Raw genomic sequence first — 15,803 nt, forward strand, 5'->3', positions numbered from 1 at the left:
CAATGGAAGATAAAGAGAAAATGTGACAGTTAAGTAAACTTGAAATGATTTTTAATGCTTTGTTTTTATAATTATATATTATGCTTTATTTGCAGGACCGTGTAAATGCATTAGAAACGGTAAGTTGGGGCATTTTCTTTCTCCTTTTGTCAGAATTACTGTTGTGTCTTGGTGTGGATTTCAGAGCACCCCTCACCCCACCCAAAGAAGCAATTCCAGAAAGCACTTCTAAAACTACATCTAGGATTGAAAGGGGAGAGACTAAGCTAAACTATACCTGAAAGGTAGGTGGATACACACCTTTAAAATGAAAATAATGGTAAAAAAAACCATCAAGAATGATGATACCAAGATGTCCTAAATTATGGAAAACATAATTAGTTTAAATGTAATCAATATCCTATCTGTTTGTTTCTATATTTCCCAGTCACTAAAAGGATTGGTTGACAAGAAGTGGAGATTGGGATCCTGTTATACTTTGAGGTCCAGATAGTGAACCTCAGTATGTTTTGTTTTTAATTTTTTAATGTTATTTATTTTTGAGAGAGAGAGAGAGAGAGAGAGAGAGAGAGAGAGAGAGATGGAGTGTGAGCTGGGGAGGGACAGAGAGAGAGGGAGACACAGAATGAGAAGCAGGCTCCAGGCTCTGAGCTGTCAGCACAGAGCCCGATGCGGGGCTCGAACCCACAAACCGTGAGATCATGACCTGAGCCAAAGTTGGATGCTTAACCAACTGAGCCACCCAGGCACCCCAACCTCAGTATTTTTGTCCATTGTTTTTACCACTACCCAAATAATGTTAAAAGCTGGTCAGCCTTTTTCTCAATACTCTTACTTGCAGGAATCTACTATTAGGGAATACATTTCTTGAGGTGCATGAATGTAAGACGACATGCCTGCAATGTTTACTGTAAAATGATTTATTTGAAATGATTTTAGAGAAAAAGGGACAACCTCTTGTTTGACAATACAGTAATGAATGGTTAAAGTGTGGACTTTCCACCCAACGTGCCACTATGGTTATGGAAAGGGCTTGTACTAAAAGACAAATTAAAAAATAAAATAAAATTGTGTCTACTTCAATAATAACATGTAATGATAGGCATATGAATAAAAAGTAGAAGAGATGTAGCAAAACTCATCAGTGACTTGTTAGACATGAGTTAGGGCTGTGATTTCATTCCTTTCTCTATTTTTTCAAGTTTTATAAAACATTATATTACTTTTATAAATAAACCTTTGTATAATGAAAACCATGTGAATTGAAAGAATGGTAGAATAAATTATGGTACCACCTTATGATGAAAGATTTTCAGCCATAAAAAGTCATATTTTTAAAAAGTAAATATTGCCATATTATGCTCCCCATAATATGGGAGCAGTATAAATATATATATTTATGTGTGTGAGGGGGAGTGTGATGCAAATATTGAGTATTTTGTGTTAATAAAAGACTCAGAAAGCAAGCACACAAAATATTAAGAGTGGCTTGGGACTAGTGGTGATTTTTGTTTTTTCTTTCTATGTTTTTAATGAACAGGAAAAAAAAAAAAAAGCCTTTCAACAATATGGCCAGTAAAGAATAAAATATTTATTTTGTGAGTGTGAGGTGGAGAGATGCTAATGGGGCACATTTTAGTCCTGTGTAAGCAAGTGATTTTGATTGACAGTGTCCAGACCCTAGTGGGTAAATAATCTATTCCTTAGATTTAACTGGGCCATTTGGAAATTACACTGACCTTCTCAGTTTCAGTATGATGACATTGTAGGTGAATAAAATGTTTAGTGTTCTTCCACATATATTTTACTTACTCTTAGGAAGTGTCTTGCCAACAGGATTTGGCTTGTGAATTAAACACTCTTTTTAAAAATATGAACAAAAATAGAAATTTTGAGTGTGAGGACTTGGGTTCAGCATATAAAATGCCACTTATACAACATTTAGCAAATCACTTGTTTCTTGATTTCCTCCTCTGTAAAAATAAAGATAACAATAATTAAACTTATTTTACCAAGTTGTGAGAATTAAGAGAGAAAATATATATGAACATGTTTAGGGCTAAACAAATGTTAGGTTATCATTATGTGATTGCTTATTATTTCTTATTTAATCATTTGCATTATACCAATATGCCATGCAAAACTTAAAATCATACAAGCAGAAACCAAAACCTATAAATTTTATTAGTATTTGTTAGTCTTTTTAATTTATCAATCTCTTTACTAAAAGTACTATGGAGTATGATCTTAGTAAGTACCTATTCTAAGCATTCCTTTAGGAATAAAGGTAAAAATAAAAAGTCATCATGAGAAAAATAAAATTGATTAAATGGACAGGGTTTTTTTTACAGTGGCAGTTTTCTCAAGATGGTTTTAATTTGAAATAATTATCATAAGTAAAGCCATAAAAATGAAAATGCTCAGTAATAATGTTAATGCTCAAATATTATAAAGTCCTTTGACTTCATATGGCATTATAAGCAGCAGATTTAATACACTTGGTAGACTATTCAACTGGTAAAGTGTTTTATAGTTCATAAAATCAAATATGCTGAAAGTAATCTCAAGATCATTTATTATTCTCTCACAACTCAGCACTTAAACCGTAGAAAAGAATTGGTGGTCTACATTTGGTTGGGTTGGTATTAACATAAGATATTGGATGTAGGGTGTATGTTCTGGTAATACAAATATGCAAAAGTTCAAAACTTCATTGTTTCATTAGGAGATTTTAAAGGTTCAGTAGTTATAACAGCTGAAAATGAGATGGTCTTTTCATCATAATGAGCAACTTGAGTTGACTTGTCCCCAGTGATCTAAATACTTATGTCAGGATCATGTGTCTGTTTTTCCTCCTCTTCCTCAACTTTTCCCTCTCCTTCTTCACTAGCATGTAAGCTTCTTGGGTTAGAAAGTACTTTTTACTTGCAAATGCAACCCAGGGCCTATCAAACATTCCTGATATATACTGGACAATCAGTAAACATTTGTAGAATGGATGTCAAACTGTACATATGTGACACTCACATAAGGGTATGCGGGTTTACACAGAACCAGTCCCAATAGTTGAAGAAAAAAATTCCCCGGAAGTAAATCAATTTATTATTTTCCCCTAGCTTTTTTGGTTAGGTTTAAACTTTATTTGATGTTTCACAAAAGTTCTTAGGATCTTCATTAAAGTTTAATGTGAATTTTTTAGTAATGAACCAACTCTTAACCAAAATATAACAGGCTAATACCCCAAATAAAGCTAAGTAATTACCTAAAAAACAAATTTTGATGGAGAGCCCCAGTTGATGGGCCATGGATGAGACATAGCAGTGGATATTTATTGGGTACTATACAAGGCACTGTGTTGACAATGGAGGAGAAAAGGAAAAACTATAATCGGTTCTCCAAAGGAATTCGTACTTGAGAAGTTACTTACATGTAAATAAATTAATGATGTAAGATAAAGATACATTGTCTATACTACATGAAGGAAACACAATGCATTTTGTAGGAGCTTTTATGAAGAAAAAAAATTTTTAAAGAAAAATTATGAAATAAGACATCATGGTCCAGGTTCTAGGAAAAACCATGGATTTTGTGCTTTGAGGACATGATGGAGGAGATTAGATTCATCTCTGAAAGTGGAGAATCAGGGTCAGGCAGAAAGAGCCAGAGAAGGCGTTTATGTTGGGGCTGTAACTAAACTTTGAAGATAGTGAGAAACCAAAGGGTTTGTTAAAAGACAATTTTACCAAAAAAGTAAAATTATGAAATCATGACTCTTCTACAAATATGAAATGAAATCATGACAAATGAGTTTATTTAACTCTTTAATTAATGAGAGAATGAATAAAATGTTACTGAGGCTTAAAGGAGAAAAGGACCACACATAGGTAAGCACTAGAGTTCTGACATGCATTTAAATTAGATGCAAAACTGGTTTCTTCCATTGTGGAGGAAGGAAATAAGTTGAAACTCCCCCAGACAACATTTATTTGCAAGTCTATGAACAAGACTCATTTGCATTGCTATCAGTTATCTACAACACAGAGAGTTAAAGTGGTAGCACAGCTATTTATTCATTTTTATTTAGCTTTTATTTTGAGCATAAAATCTTCGTTAATGTTTTATTTATTTTTGAGAGAGTGCAAGCAAAGGAGGGGCAGAGAGAGGGTCACAGAGGATCTGAAGCGGGCTCTTTGCTGACAGCAGTGAACCCGATGTAGGGCTTGAACTCATGAACCATGAGATCGTGACCTGAGCCAATGTCTGACACTTAACTGACTGAGCCACCCAGGTGCCCCCATAAAGTGGTTTTAAATCAGGCCTCGTGTCAAGGCAGATGTAGTGTATAGGGATGCAAATGTCCTGCTCCTGATCCAAGATGCCTGTAACCACTTCCAGCCTTTAGATTTGCATTGTAATGAGACAAAAGAAAGGAAGAGAGAGCAGGTAATTTCCCTTTAGTAGACACTAGAATTTGAACATACTATTTCTGTCCATTTCCTTGGGCCAGAATTTTGTGGATGATTATAACTAGCTCTAGGATTCAAAAAGAGAACCAGATAAGGCATAGACTTTTGGAAGTTTCAAAGTAAACTTCTAATCCACTCAAGGTCAGAAAACAAACTAGAGTAGAAGTTATGAAATATATGGATATGAATAATAATAGTAACACTGTGTTATAAAATGTGTGTGATACAGCAAAAGTAGTATTTATGGGGCGACTTCATGGCTCACATCTTTAATTAGAAAAGAAGGATGAAAAATAATGAGCTTAGCACCCAGCATAAGAAATTAAAAGGATGGCACAAAAACCTAAAAAAAAAAAAAAAAAAAAAAAAAAGAAAGAAAGAAAAAAGAAAAAGAAAGGAACAAATAGAGAAAGGATTATAATTAATAGAAAGCAAACATGCAATATGCAATCCCAGTAAAGATGGTTGTTTAAAAAGAAAAAAACAACCAATACCCAGCATGACTGATGGAGAAAAAAAAGAGAGTAGATACAAATGAATAATATTAGGAATGAAAAAGTGGATATTACTATAGCTATTTGAGAATTTAACCACATACCAGAGTATTGTGAATAATTTTGCAATCATATATTAGGAGAAATAACTAAATTCCCAGAAAAAAATTAATTTTCCAGAGTTAAGCAGAAATAACATGAATAGTGCCATAAGTAAATCTTTAAAAATAATAAAAAGTTTCATCAACAATTTTTAATCAATTAAGAATTTCTCTAGAAAGGGGCCACCAACCCCAAATAATTTTTTTAGAGAAGTTCTACCAAATATTATGGGAACAGATGATTTTAATTTTACAAAAACTCTTCCAGAAACTAGAAGAAGAGGGAACATGCCAAACTCATTATGAGTTGGCATAACCTTGGAGACAAAACCAGACATAGAAAGTATAAATAAGGGAAATTAAGGGACTTTTCACGCATTAACATGGATGCAAAAATATTATACACAAAATATTAGCAAAATAAATCCAGGAATGTATTCAAAGGAGAATTCATCATGAACAAACTGGGTTTATTCCAGGAATTCAGAGTTGGTTTAGTATTAGGAAATCAATCAATGTAATTCACCATATGACAGATTAAGGAGAAATAAATTTAATAAGATCATCTCAGTGGATGAATAAGAAGCATTTATTCTCATATCATTATCAAAACCTGTTTAGCAAACTTAGAAGGGAATTTACTTAATCTGAGTCATATAAAAAAAAATCAATGACAGACATTATCTTAGCATTTTGAAAGTCCTCCTTTAAGACCAGGAACAAGGAAAGGATGCCCCATTCCACAGCTTCTGTTAGATACTATGCATGCAGTCCTAACCAAAGCAGTTAAACAGTTGTTATTTGCAAACAGTGTTGCTGTCTAAAAAGTTCTAGGAATTCATAGTTAAGAAAAATAGAGTTTAAGAAAGTCCATTCTCTTTCTAACTCCAGCAACAGGTACTAAGAAAACGTAACTAAAAGTGTACCAGTACAAAAGGAACAAAAAATACAAAATACATAGAAAAAAATCAAACAACAACAACAACAAAAATGCAAGTTCTTCACAGAGAAGATACTCCGGAATAGCCAAGATAGTTCTGAAGATGAGCAAGTTGGGGGTAGTTTTCGTACTATATATGAAATCTTATTAAAGCTATGAAAATTCAGGTAGTGTAGTCTTGGCACAGGAATATAAAAATAGGCCAGTGTAATCAAATATACGACCCATAAGCAGAAATACGTGTACATGGAAATGTGATGTCTGGTACAACTGGCATCCCTGATCAGGGAAATAAGGAAGGACTTTTCAATTGCTGGTATAGAAAAAAAGAAATTTAACCTCTATCTCAGATGCAAAACTTTAAAACAAAGTGTAGTTTAATATCTTCATGATCTTGGAACTTTGAAGGATTTCGGCGGGGGCGCGAGGGGGGATGACACTGAAAACACAGATCCTAAAAGATGTGACTGATGTGACCACGCTAAAATTAAGAACTTCTGTAAGTCAAAAGACAACATAAAAATAGTGAAAAGAAAAGCCACACTTAAAATATATTTGTGGCAAAATATATAGCTGAGTAGCAGTTTGTATCCAAATCAAATTGTATCCAAATCTTATTGCCAACAAAGCAATTAGAAAAAGATAATCTAGATTTCAGAAATAAAAAAAGTAAAAGAGGGTAAAAGATATGAGCAAGCATTTCAGTTGAAAAAGAAATATGTGAATATATTCAGCTTCATTAGTAAACAGGGAAATGCTAATTGAAATCACAAAGAATTGTCAATTTTCTTCAAACTGTGTGTATATATTTTATGTACTCTTTTGTATCTGACACATTTCGCCAAAAAAAAAAAAAAAAAAAAAGGAAGGGGAAAATTTTAAAAAAATTTTTTTTTTTTTTTTTAATTTTATGACAAAATGATTAATGCTGTCCCTGAGGGTAATGTTCAGAGATAGCTGGTGAGTTAGTCTCCAGACTGGAGTAAAATAACCCCTAGGAGTAGGCAGAGATTTTCCAAGGGGTCTTCAGACACAGATAGTTTTAAGAGAATCGATTTTTACATCCTCAGCTTCTACATGCATTTCAAGCAGAGTCCTAAAATGACCCTGCCTGAGGAGGCCACCGTACTTTTCCTAATCAACCTCCTCTCCCTTTACAAAAGAAAGGCCTATTCTTCACCCACCCAAGGTTCCATGATGCCAGATTCCCCCAGACACTTCAAGGTACCAAACAAGGGGCAATTTATGACTTTGATGCCTTCGAGGCCTCCTCTAATCAAGTCACTAAGGTAAGGCTTCTTGTCCTTGTTAGTCATACACATATTTTTGATAAGATGGTTTTATTAGATATATGTGGTATTGGGAATATATATTCTGAAATTGATATATATTGTTGATAGATGTTGCGGAGGAATAATGACAATTTTATTTAATGACCTCACCTCTTTTACCCCCCTACTATAATCAGGAACAAATGTATAGCTCCTGAGAACAAAACTGAGGGTTGGAAAGAAGTAATTGAAAGTGTCTTCTTTTATTCAGGTGACAAACTTTGGCCTGGCTCCATGCCTTATTTATCTGTCTTAGAATTATAATTCAAAAAGTGGTTGTCACAGAGCATATTAACACATTTATAGAACTGAAAAATCAAGTCTGACTTTTTTCTGTCAGAAAGTTAGCCTGATTTGGCTGATTGGTTTGACATAAGGACGAGCTTTGCCAATCTGCAACTCTAGGGTTTTAATGAAAATATATTTAATGCTAATATAAAAGTATTTTTTTAAGTTTATTTTTGAGAGAGGGAGAGCATGCATGTGTGCAAGTACATAAGCAGGGGGTGGGGGGGTCAGGGGTGGGACGGGGGGCGCAGAGAGGGAGAGAGAGAGAGAGAGAGAGAAAGAGAGAGAGAGAGGGAAAGAGAGGGAAAGAATCCTAAGCAGGCTCTGTGTTATCAGCACAGACCCTGACGCTGGGCTCGAACTCACGAACCGTGAGATCATGACCTGAGCTGAAATCAAGAGTCAGATGCTTAACCTACTGAGCCACCCAGGCACCCCTAAAACAAAAGTATTAAAAATGTATACTGAGAGAATGGTATTAACATTAATATTTTTAGTTTTCTTCATACTTTCTTCATATGTAGAATTCAGCGAAATGCCTCTAAGTGAAAAAAACAGTTGTAGTCATTTGATAAGTCTTGGTAAATAAAGCCTCTTTCATATACCTTCCAAAACAGAAAGTGAGTGACTTTAATAACTACATTACAGTCCTTTGGCAAGTCAAGTAGTTTCTAATTCTTTGCTTTCAACAAAACTGAAAGAGGACCTAATCAAGCTGATAGATCATTAAAATTAATTTTTGATGACAGATCACTATGTAATATTTGCCATAAAACTAGGAAGGCAACTGAGTGACATTGTTATAACAAAACCACTTTCATTCTCACGTACTGTTACATGTGAACAAGATTTCTCAGTGATTAAATCTACAGAAACAAACAAACAAAAAAGAAGTGAAATGGATTCCTGTCTTATTCAAGCAAAAGTTAGCACTTACTTATGGATACATGAACTAATTGAGTACAAGAGAAAAGTAGGCAGTATCCATCCATTAAGGGATATACTTTTGGAAGCTTTGGAGTCCTTATACATTTTACATTAATATTTCTTCTCAAAAACTTTAATATACCTAATATTAGTTATAATGAGAATTCAGGCAATAAAAATATATAACACTTAAAGCATTATGGTCACAGGGAATTTTAAAAATCAGTTTTCTCTATATATACATTTTTGTTACAGACAAGGATGAAGTATGATAGGATAACCAATACAAAAGACTTCCAAACATAAGTATATTTTATATTAGGAGAAAACTCTGTTGGGGAGAATAGATGGGAAATAAATTCAAAGGGCAAAGGAACAATATAAAATGTCTGTCTTCTAAAGAGGATCTAATTTAGTTATTCTGTCAATGGATAAATGGTGGTAACAAATTACTGAAGTATTTAAAGTTTGCTGGATACGTTTATGTGAGTAATATAAGAGTTTTATTTGAAAATGTCAGTATTTACAATATTCCAGAAATTTCATCCTCTGCAACTACCTAAATTTATGACGAAAACATTTGGAAAACCTTGAAATGTGTATGGGGGGGGGTGGGGAGGGATAAGGTAGATACATAGTTTAAAAAATTATTTCGAGAGTATTTACTCAAAATTTTGAAAATCATTGACTTAGAGCAAATGTGTAATTATGTAGCTATAATTTCTCAGTGTTTAATCAGCTTCTCAAATCCAAGTGACCTAAAACAATCCAATGTCCCTTGTTTTCAATGTATACTTAAAGAGATGATATAACTTACAGGATAAATCCTAATATGTAGCAATATGGAGAAATATATACATAAATTTACCTATATTGGGAAAAATTACAAAACGCTGGGAAACTCTTAGAAATATAGGTTTTATTCAAAAAGAAAAAAGAAAGCTGTTGGATCCTTTAGCACACCCCTAAAGGATTCATTCAGGTAATATTAGTGGTAACAGATTTGAACCATGCACACCAGTTGATCTTCAAGAGTACAAGAGAATGCCAGTATGTCTCCGTGGAAATTACCAAGTAATGCTATATTCTCTCCCTTCACACATCTGCCAAAACAGTAGACAATTGCCATTGGAGTTTTTATTTTTAATTATTTCCATCCCACCTGGAGCCAGCACTGGTTGTACTTCATCCTACTACATGTGTGATCCACTCTTCAAGCACTTAAGTTGTTGAAGAAGCACCATTGTTCTTTGTTAGAACACCAAATTCAGCTCTACGCCACTTAGGAATATATGGTGCCAATAGAGTTAACGTACTTACTGAAGTGTCCTGGTTAAGCTCAGGAAGTAACTGACTTGAGTATGTAAATCTGGCCAAATAACTGTTAATTATTTGCAATGCTTCTTCTAAGTATTTGTAAGAATCTTAAAGCTAAGTAAAACTTGCCTTTATCTCTTTATAAAGCCAGAACTTGCTGTTTCAAAACCAAAGATCAAGCTAGGTTCATTTTTGGTTTTGCCAAGACTATGAGCCTCTCATTGAAGTTGCCTGAAAGGTTTAGTCAAATTGGCTTTACACCAAATAAAACGCAGTGTGCTCTGTACAGTTTTGACCCAGAATCAGGTGAATCTCAGCAGTTTTGGCTGAGCTACATTGTAAAATTTTGGATTTGTTCAAACTTGACACTTCCTGGGAACCCATTCAAACTGAAACCGGAAAAAGGTTTTGCACAAACCCTGTCCTAGCCCGTTCTGCCAAGTTTCCCACTGCTCTAATGTTAGTCTACCTTCTGTATATTCGCATTGAGGGCAAACGGAAATATCCTCATGAATCTCTCATGAGGGATCTTGGTTGAAACAATCTAGACATTCTCCTTTCGCCACCTTGTCCCAAAATACAGAGCCTGTTTTCTGCATTAGTCAGTATTAAAATATGTACGTTTTCCAATAATGGGGTCATCTTCAAAGGGTTAAATTTCTGAAACATGTCTGTATTTAAGGTCAAAGGAAGAAAATGCTACTCAAACAAATAGGCTGTTTATTAAGAGTTGCAACCTTGTGGCAAAAGGTGATGACCAATTTAAAAATGTAAGACTTCCTTCAGCCTGCAAAAACGGTTTCTTACAGCCCTGTCAAATTTCTCATAAACACGGTGACATAGGGAAAGTGTCATTGAGAAATTATATAATGAATGCAGCTTCACCAGCAGATGAATTTAATATTATCAAATTGCTCAGTGTTTGGAGGTCAGACTGACAGCTTCATATTTGATGCTGATAAGTAGTCATACTGCCTAACTGCCTTGCTAGGCAATGTGTTTCATAGCCCCACTCTAAATACTATCAATAACATAGTGCATCCTCAGAAAGAAGCTCTTGCTTTATATAGAGAAGATAATATGAGTGTATATTACAAAACACGATGGAAGTAGCTTTCTGAAAAAATATAATACATATAAGAAATGCTTTCTGTTTTCTTCAAGAGAGCGCATATGGGTAAAATCTCCGAGTAGTAGTGTATTAAGTTTTGTTGTTTTTTTTTTTTAAAGATCCTACCTTAACTATAAAACAAAATATTTGTATTATACCCTTAATATGTAGTTGGTGGGAATAGTATATCTTACATGTTTGAAGTAGCCTTTAAATAAAAAGCTGATTTGGGGGATTTTTATTTTGTGCATCTAATTTTAACAAATTACAGACAAGTTTTAGCTGAAAATTATTATATGCCTAGTTTAAATGATGATGATATGGTAAAAATAGTATCTGATTCAGAGTCAGAAAAGCTAGGTTCTGGTCATATCTCTATCATGGCCAGGCATGTGAGCCTGGGCAATGTGTTTAACCTCTCTCATTTTTAATTTTCTTATTTTTTTTTAATGATTGGGCTGGGCTAGGTGATATCTAGAAGCTCCCCTCCCTAATAGGTTCTGGTCTAATCTAAAAGGAATTAAAATTCTGGCCTTCAAAATTTCTGACCTACCAATAGTTGCTATCAAACAATTTACTTCACTCAATCATAAGATATTATATAACAGGTACTTGTTGAATCCCTACTGTGTCTCTCTAATTTCCTATGGAGATAGCAGATTAAGTCCCTGCTGCCATTTTAGATAACATTCCACCTGGAAGGAGTCTTAGAGATCCTTTTGAAAACCCCTCACCCTGCAGGCCAGAGAAGTTGATGAATTGCCAAGTGGCAAAACTAGGGCTAGAATTCAGGTGTCCTGATCAGTGACACAGTGTTCTTTCCATTCCACATACTCCTCTTGTGACTCGTAAGAGCAATGAAGACATGATTAAGGAACACTTGACAAGTGTCTAGTGAATGTGCAGAATGAAAAAGAAGGAAATCAACAGCTAGATCCCGTGTCTTTCTTGAGCAGGGCAAGAAGTGGACTTATACATAGGACGTTGACATTCCTGGACCATATGTAGGATTGTCAGAATATGCCCTCAACTTATTGGTAAATAGAGTTTTATAAAGCACCTTTGAACTAGTTTTCTTCCTTTTGAATCTTGAAGAAAAGAGTTGGCATGCCTCGTTCGCATTACTAGTTCTGTCTTGAGCTTGCTCAGTGATGCTCAGTGCCTCAGTGGATCTGTTTTATTTTATGCATCCACATACCAACTCTAATTCTACTTACACAAGTGTTTATAAAGTTTATTTAGGGCTTTTAACAAACTTTGATCTCAGATGAAAGGCTGGAGAGAGCATAAATTGTCACTATTAGCACTATTAATATAAATATCCAAAGTGGTCTTATGTTAATTATTTAACATTAGTGAATGATTTCAACCTATCATTGCCCCCAATTACATTATATTTGAACATCAAACGGTAAAAGGCCAAACCATCAAAATAGCCCTTCCCTCATTATTCTCTTTAGTCTCTCTGTTCCTAATTATTTTTGCGTGGCTGGTGTTACGTAAATGGTTTTCTGAAGCTTTTTCGGTGCTTTTCACTACTATCCTCTCACCGTCTACCTATCCACAGCAAAGGCCAGTGAGACATATCCTTGACTTGTCATCAGACATGAACCAGATTGTCTAAAACACATTAAATAGAAACTCACTGACAAAACACCTGGAGTCAATGAAGTACTCCCTTTACATCTTTTCAGAGAACTTCCTGTTTTCATCCCTTGCATTTCTCTATTATTTCTAACTCAGAACTTGTTTTGTTCTGTAATACCTCAAAAGTCCTCATTACACATTAGTTTTCCTTGAAGAAGAGTGTATTTGCAGGTGAGTGAGAGGGAAAGGCAAAAGGCAGGTAACCTCCAAATGTCTTAGAGAATGATTAGGATTTGGTAGACTGGGAGTTAGAAGATCTAGTTGTGAGCCCTGGCTCTATCACAGCGACAACTCACTTCACTCCTCTGAGCCTAATTTCTATTATCTATAAAGTGAGCCCAATTATTGGCCTGCTTGTCTCACTGTTTTGTTGAGAAGAGCAAATGAGATAATCGATGGGAAAGTCCTTTTCTCATTTTTAAAAATATTCCTCCATTACGGGTGTGTTACTTTCACCAGTCACAGAAGCAGGATATATATGGACTGGAAAGTTTGGGCTCATTAATCAGGACATTCGAATTTTTGTCTGAGTTTCACCACACAGGTTATATGTCTAAGTACTCTATATCATATGAAGTTTACCTCCAAAATTCAATTCAATTGTGTCAAACTTTGGCTCTGAGACATGTGGGTTTACAGATCTTAATAATCCTAACAATTTTAGTTCAACATGCTCCCACCCCCAGATTTGGTTGACCTGGGGTAGGACTCAGTATTTTTTACAGCTCCCCCAGATGATTCTAATTTGAAGTCATGTTTGAGAATCCCTGATTTTGGTCATTGTCAACATGACCTTTAAGAATATGCCTTATGATTCATCCCCTCCAGCCTGGAGCTACTCTCCCTTCGTGTCTATCGGAGTTTGTTCTATTCATTTCCACTGAATTAATTCCATGCCATTTCTACTATAGTATCATATATTCTGTCTCCAGTATTTCTTCTTTCTAATCTACCAAAACCGTTGTAAGATTCTTTCTCAGGCATTGTTTTCTTTAATTTTCAAGTATCTTACTGAAATTTAAATTTGTCAGACTTAACGTGAAGGGCAAATTTATCCAGTCATGAATTTGCCAAATGACTAATTCTCTTATCTTAACAAATTGTAACAAACTGGCCAGTGGAAAAAAAACATTTTTGGAAGCTATATGAACAGTTACAAAACAAATAAGTTGTTTTGTAAATCAACATATTGGGAAAATTGGCTTTTTAATCCGTTTGCTTTTGGCATCTTGACTAAGGTTATATAAACTACCTGCCTTCCTCATTTCTTCTTGTTTCTCCTTTTACTACCTTTGTATTAATCCCCTTTGTAGCATCACATTCATTACCTTTGAATCGTTTCTCCATTCAGCATGTGACAACCAGATAGATACTCCATGTGAAGGATTGAGTGTGAAACACGTCTTCTTACAAGGCAGTGTTGTGCAAGCGGTTCATGAATTATCACACTTCCCATCAGACCACCTAGAAGCAGTTCAGGAAGGCTCAAAGGGAAGAGAAATTAGGCACTACATGCTTGAAGAGGATTCTGAGAGGTGCTATAATCTTCAGTATATCATCAGGGTTAGTTGGACCCAATCTTGAGTTTCAGTTCCTTTGGTAAGGATTGATTTTTTTTTTTTTTACTTTTATTCTTTCTTAAATATCTTCCAAAGAATAAAGAGAAAGTTTCCTCATTTTTAAAAGGGAAAACACTGATTCTGTCTTGCAAATACCATATGGATCTATTGAACCATGTTATAAATCTAAGATACATAATGGATCTTGGTGAGCTTATTTTCGTGAAGCATTTTCCTACTTCATCATCCTTGGAATTATTCTATATGTTATCCATCAATCGTTCCCAGCTATGCTAGAAAAAAACTAAAATAGTATGAAAGTGGAGGAATAATGGAATCACACAGAAGGATTTGTAGTAAGTGAACTAAGTCATTACTATTATATAATATTTCAGTTTTCTTACTGTGCTGTCCAAAGTCTATCAAGAAATGAAGAGATTTTACCCTACTTGCACTTTACCAAGTTAGTCTGACACACTCTGATGGATGGTAGAAGACATGAGACAAAAGACTTTGTTACTCATGGCACAGTGGGCTCCATGAGCTACATACATATTTGCAACTTCTCTTTGCCTCTGAGGTCCCACAGGGACCATATGGACATGGGTCTAGGTGGACATTGCACATGCAGTGAATCTGTGTTATAGCTAAGGAACCCTGAGGTTACGCAACCCCCAATCTTTATAAAAAAGAGCTACAAGAAATGCTACACAACCTTTGTCCCAGGGAAATGCTACATCTATTTGCTTTACAAAAATCCTTGAAAAGCTGGGATAAAAGCTATCATAAGACATTGTAGCAGTGCCATGGAGAAGTTCCTCCCAAATGTTATATTATCTTTCAAGAAGAAGCTTTGTAGTGTTTTCTTATTATTACTTTTATTGAATGCAGGTTGAGAATTCAGAATCTCTCATTTCTCTCATAATGACAAAGAGAAGGAAACTGACAGAGGAAGACATTTCAGTTATTAGATGAATCAGAAAATGAATATAAAGAGACAGACAGCAGCACTCTAGAAACTAGTGATGATGGTGAAATTGATTATATAAGCAAAAAACCAGAATATGTATCTTCAAATGATAATATCCTAGATGAATTTTCCAAACTGAAGAATCGATGAATGAAGAATGTATTTTTAAGGACAAAAAGGAAATAGGATACTCTCATCCAGTTAGTTATTCAACAAGAAGAACTTCATCGTGCAATATTTTGCAACAAGAAGCTGGACCAGCCCATTTTTCTAAAAGAATGTATTCAGTAGGCTTTCATCTTGTATTCCTGTGTATTTACTTCATATGGTTCCTAATGGGCAAACGTTGAAAGCAGATTGTATAAAAATGTGATTGGAAGGAGGAGATCATACAGAAAAGAAACTTTTCATTGGATTGACCATCCTAATTGATGCTTATAGATATAAAAAATGAAAAAAAATTGCAATTATGTAGTGAAAAGATAGCTTTATCAATTTAAAAAAATAGGGGCTGTCAATACTTTTAGAAGTATTGTGTTTTGAAGATGCAAGTGCAAGAATAATGAACCAGAAGTAATGATAAACTAGAACTTGTTGGAAATATATCTGAAATTCGGAATCAATATTTATAAGATGGGTATTTTCCAGAATC

General features: G+C 34.6%; 1 protein-coding gene across 6 annotated transcripts in view; it reads left to right on the forward strand.

The window, feature by feature from the left end:
* CEP128 (centrosomal protein 128) overlaps window positions 1-15,803 on the forward strand; it is a 385,312-nt gene that overhangs the window by 329,297 nt on the left and 40,212 nt on the right. For all 6 annotated transcript variants that reach the window (XR_007453647.1, XM_049612400.1, XM_049612398.1 and 3 more), the window contains one exon: window positions 96-119. Coding sequence is in view for 5 of the 6 variants with exons in the window: in XM_049612400.1 (XP_049468357.1) it covers window positions 96-119 (24 nt within the window). In the remaining variant the exon portion in view is untranslated. The remainder of the gene's footprint in view (window positions 1-95; window positions 120-15,803) is intronic.

This window comes from Panthera uncia, assembly GCF_023721935.1.
Source record: "Panthera uncia isolate 11264 chromosome B3 unlocalized genomic scaffold, Puncia_PCG_1.0 HiC_scaffold_1, whole genome shotgun sequence".
In the NCBI taxonomy this organism is placed as follows: Eukaryota; Metazoa; Chordata; class Mammalia; order Carnivora; family Felidae; genus Panthera; species Panthera uncia.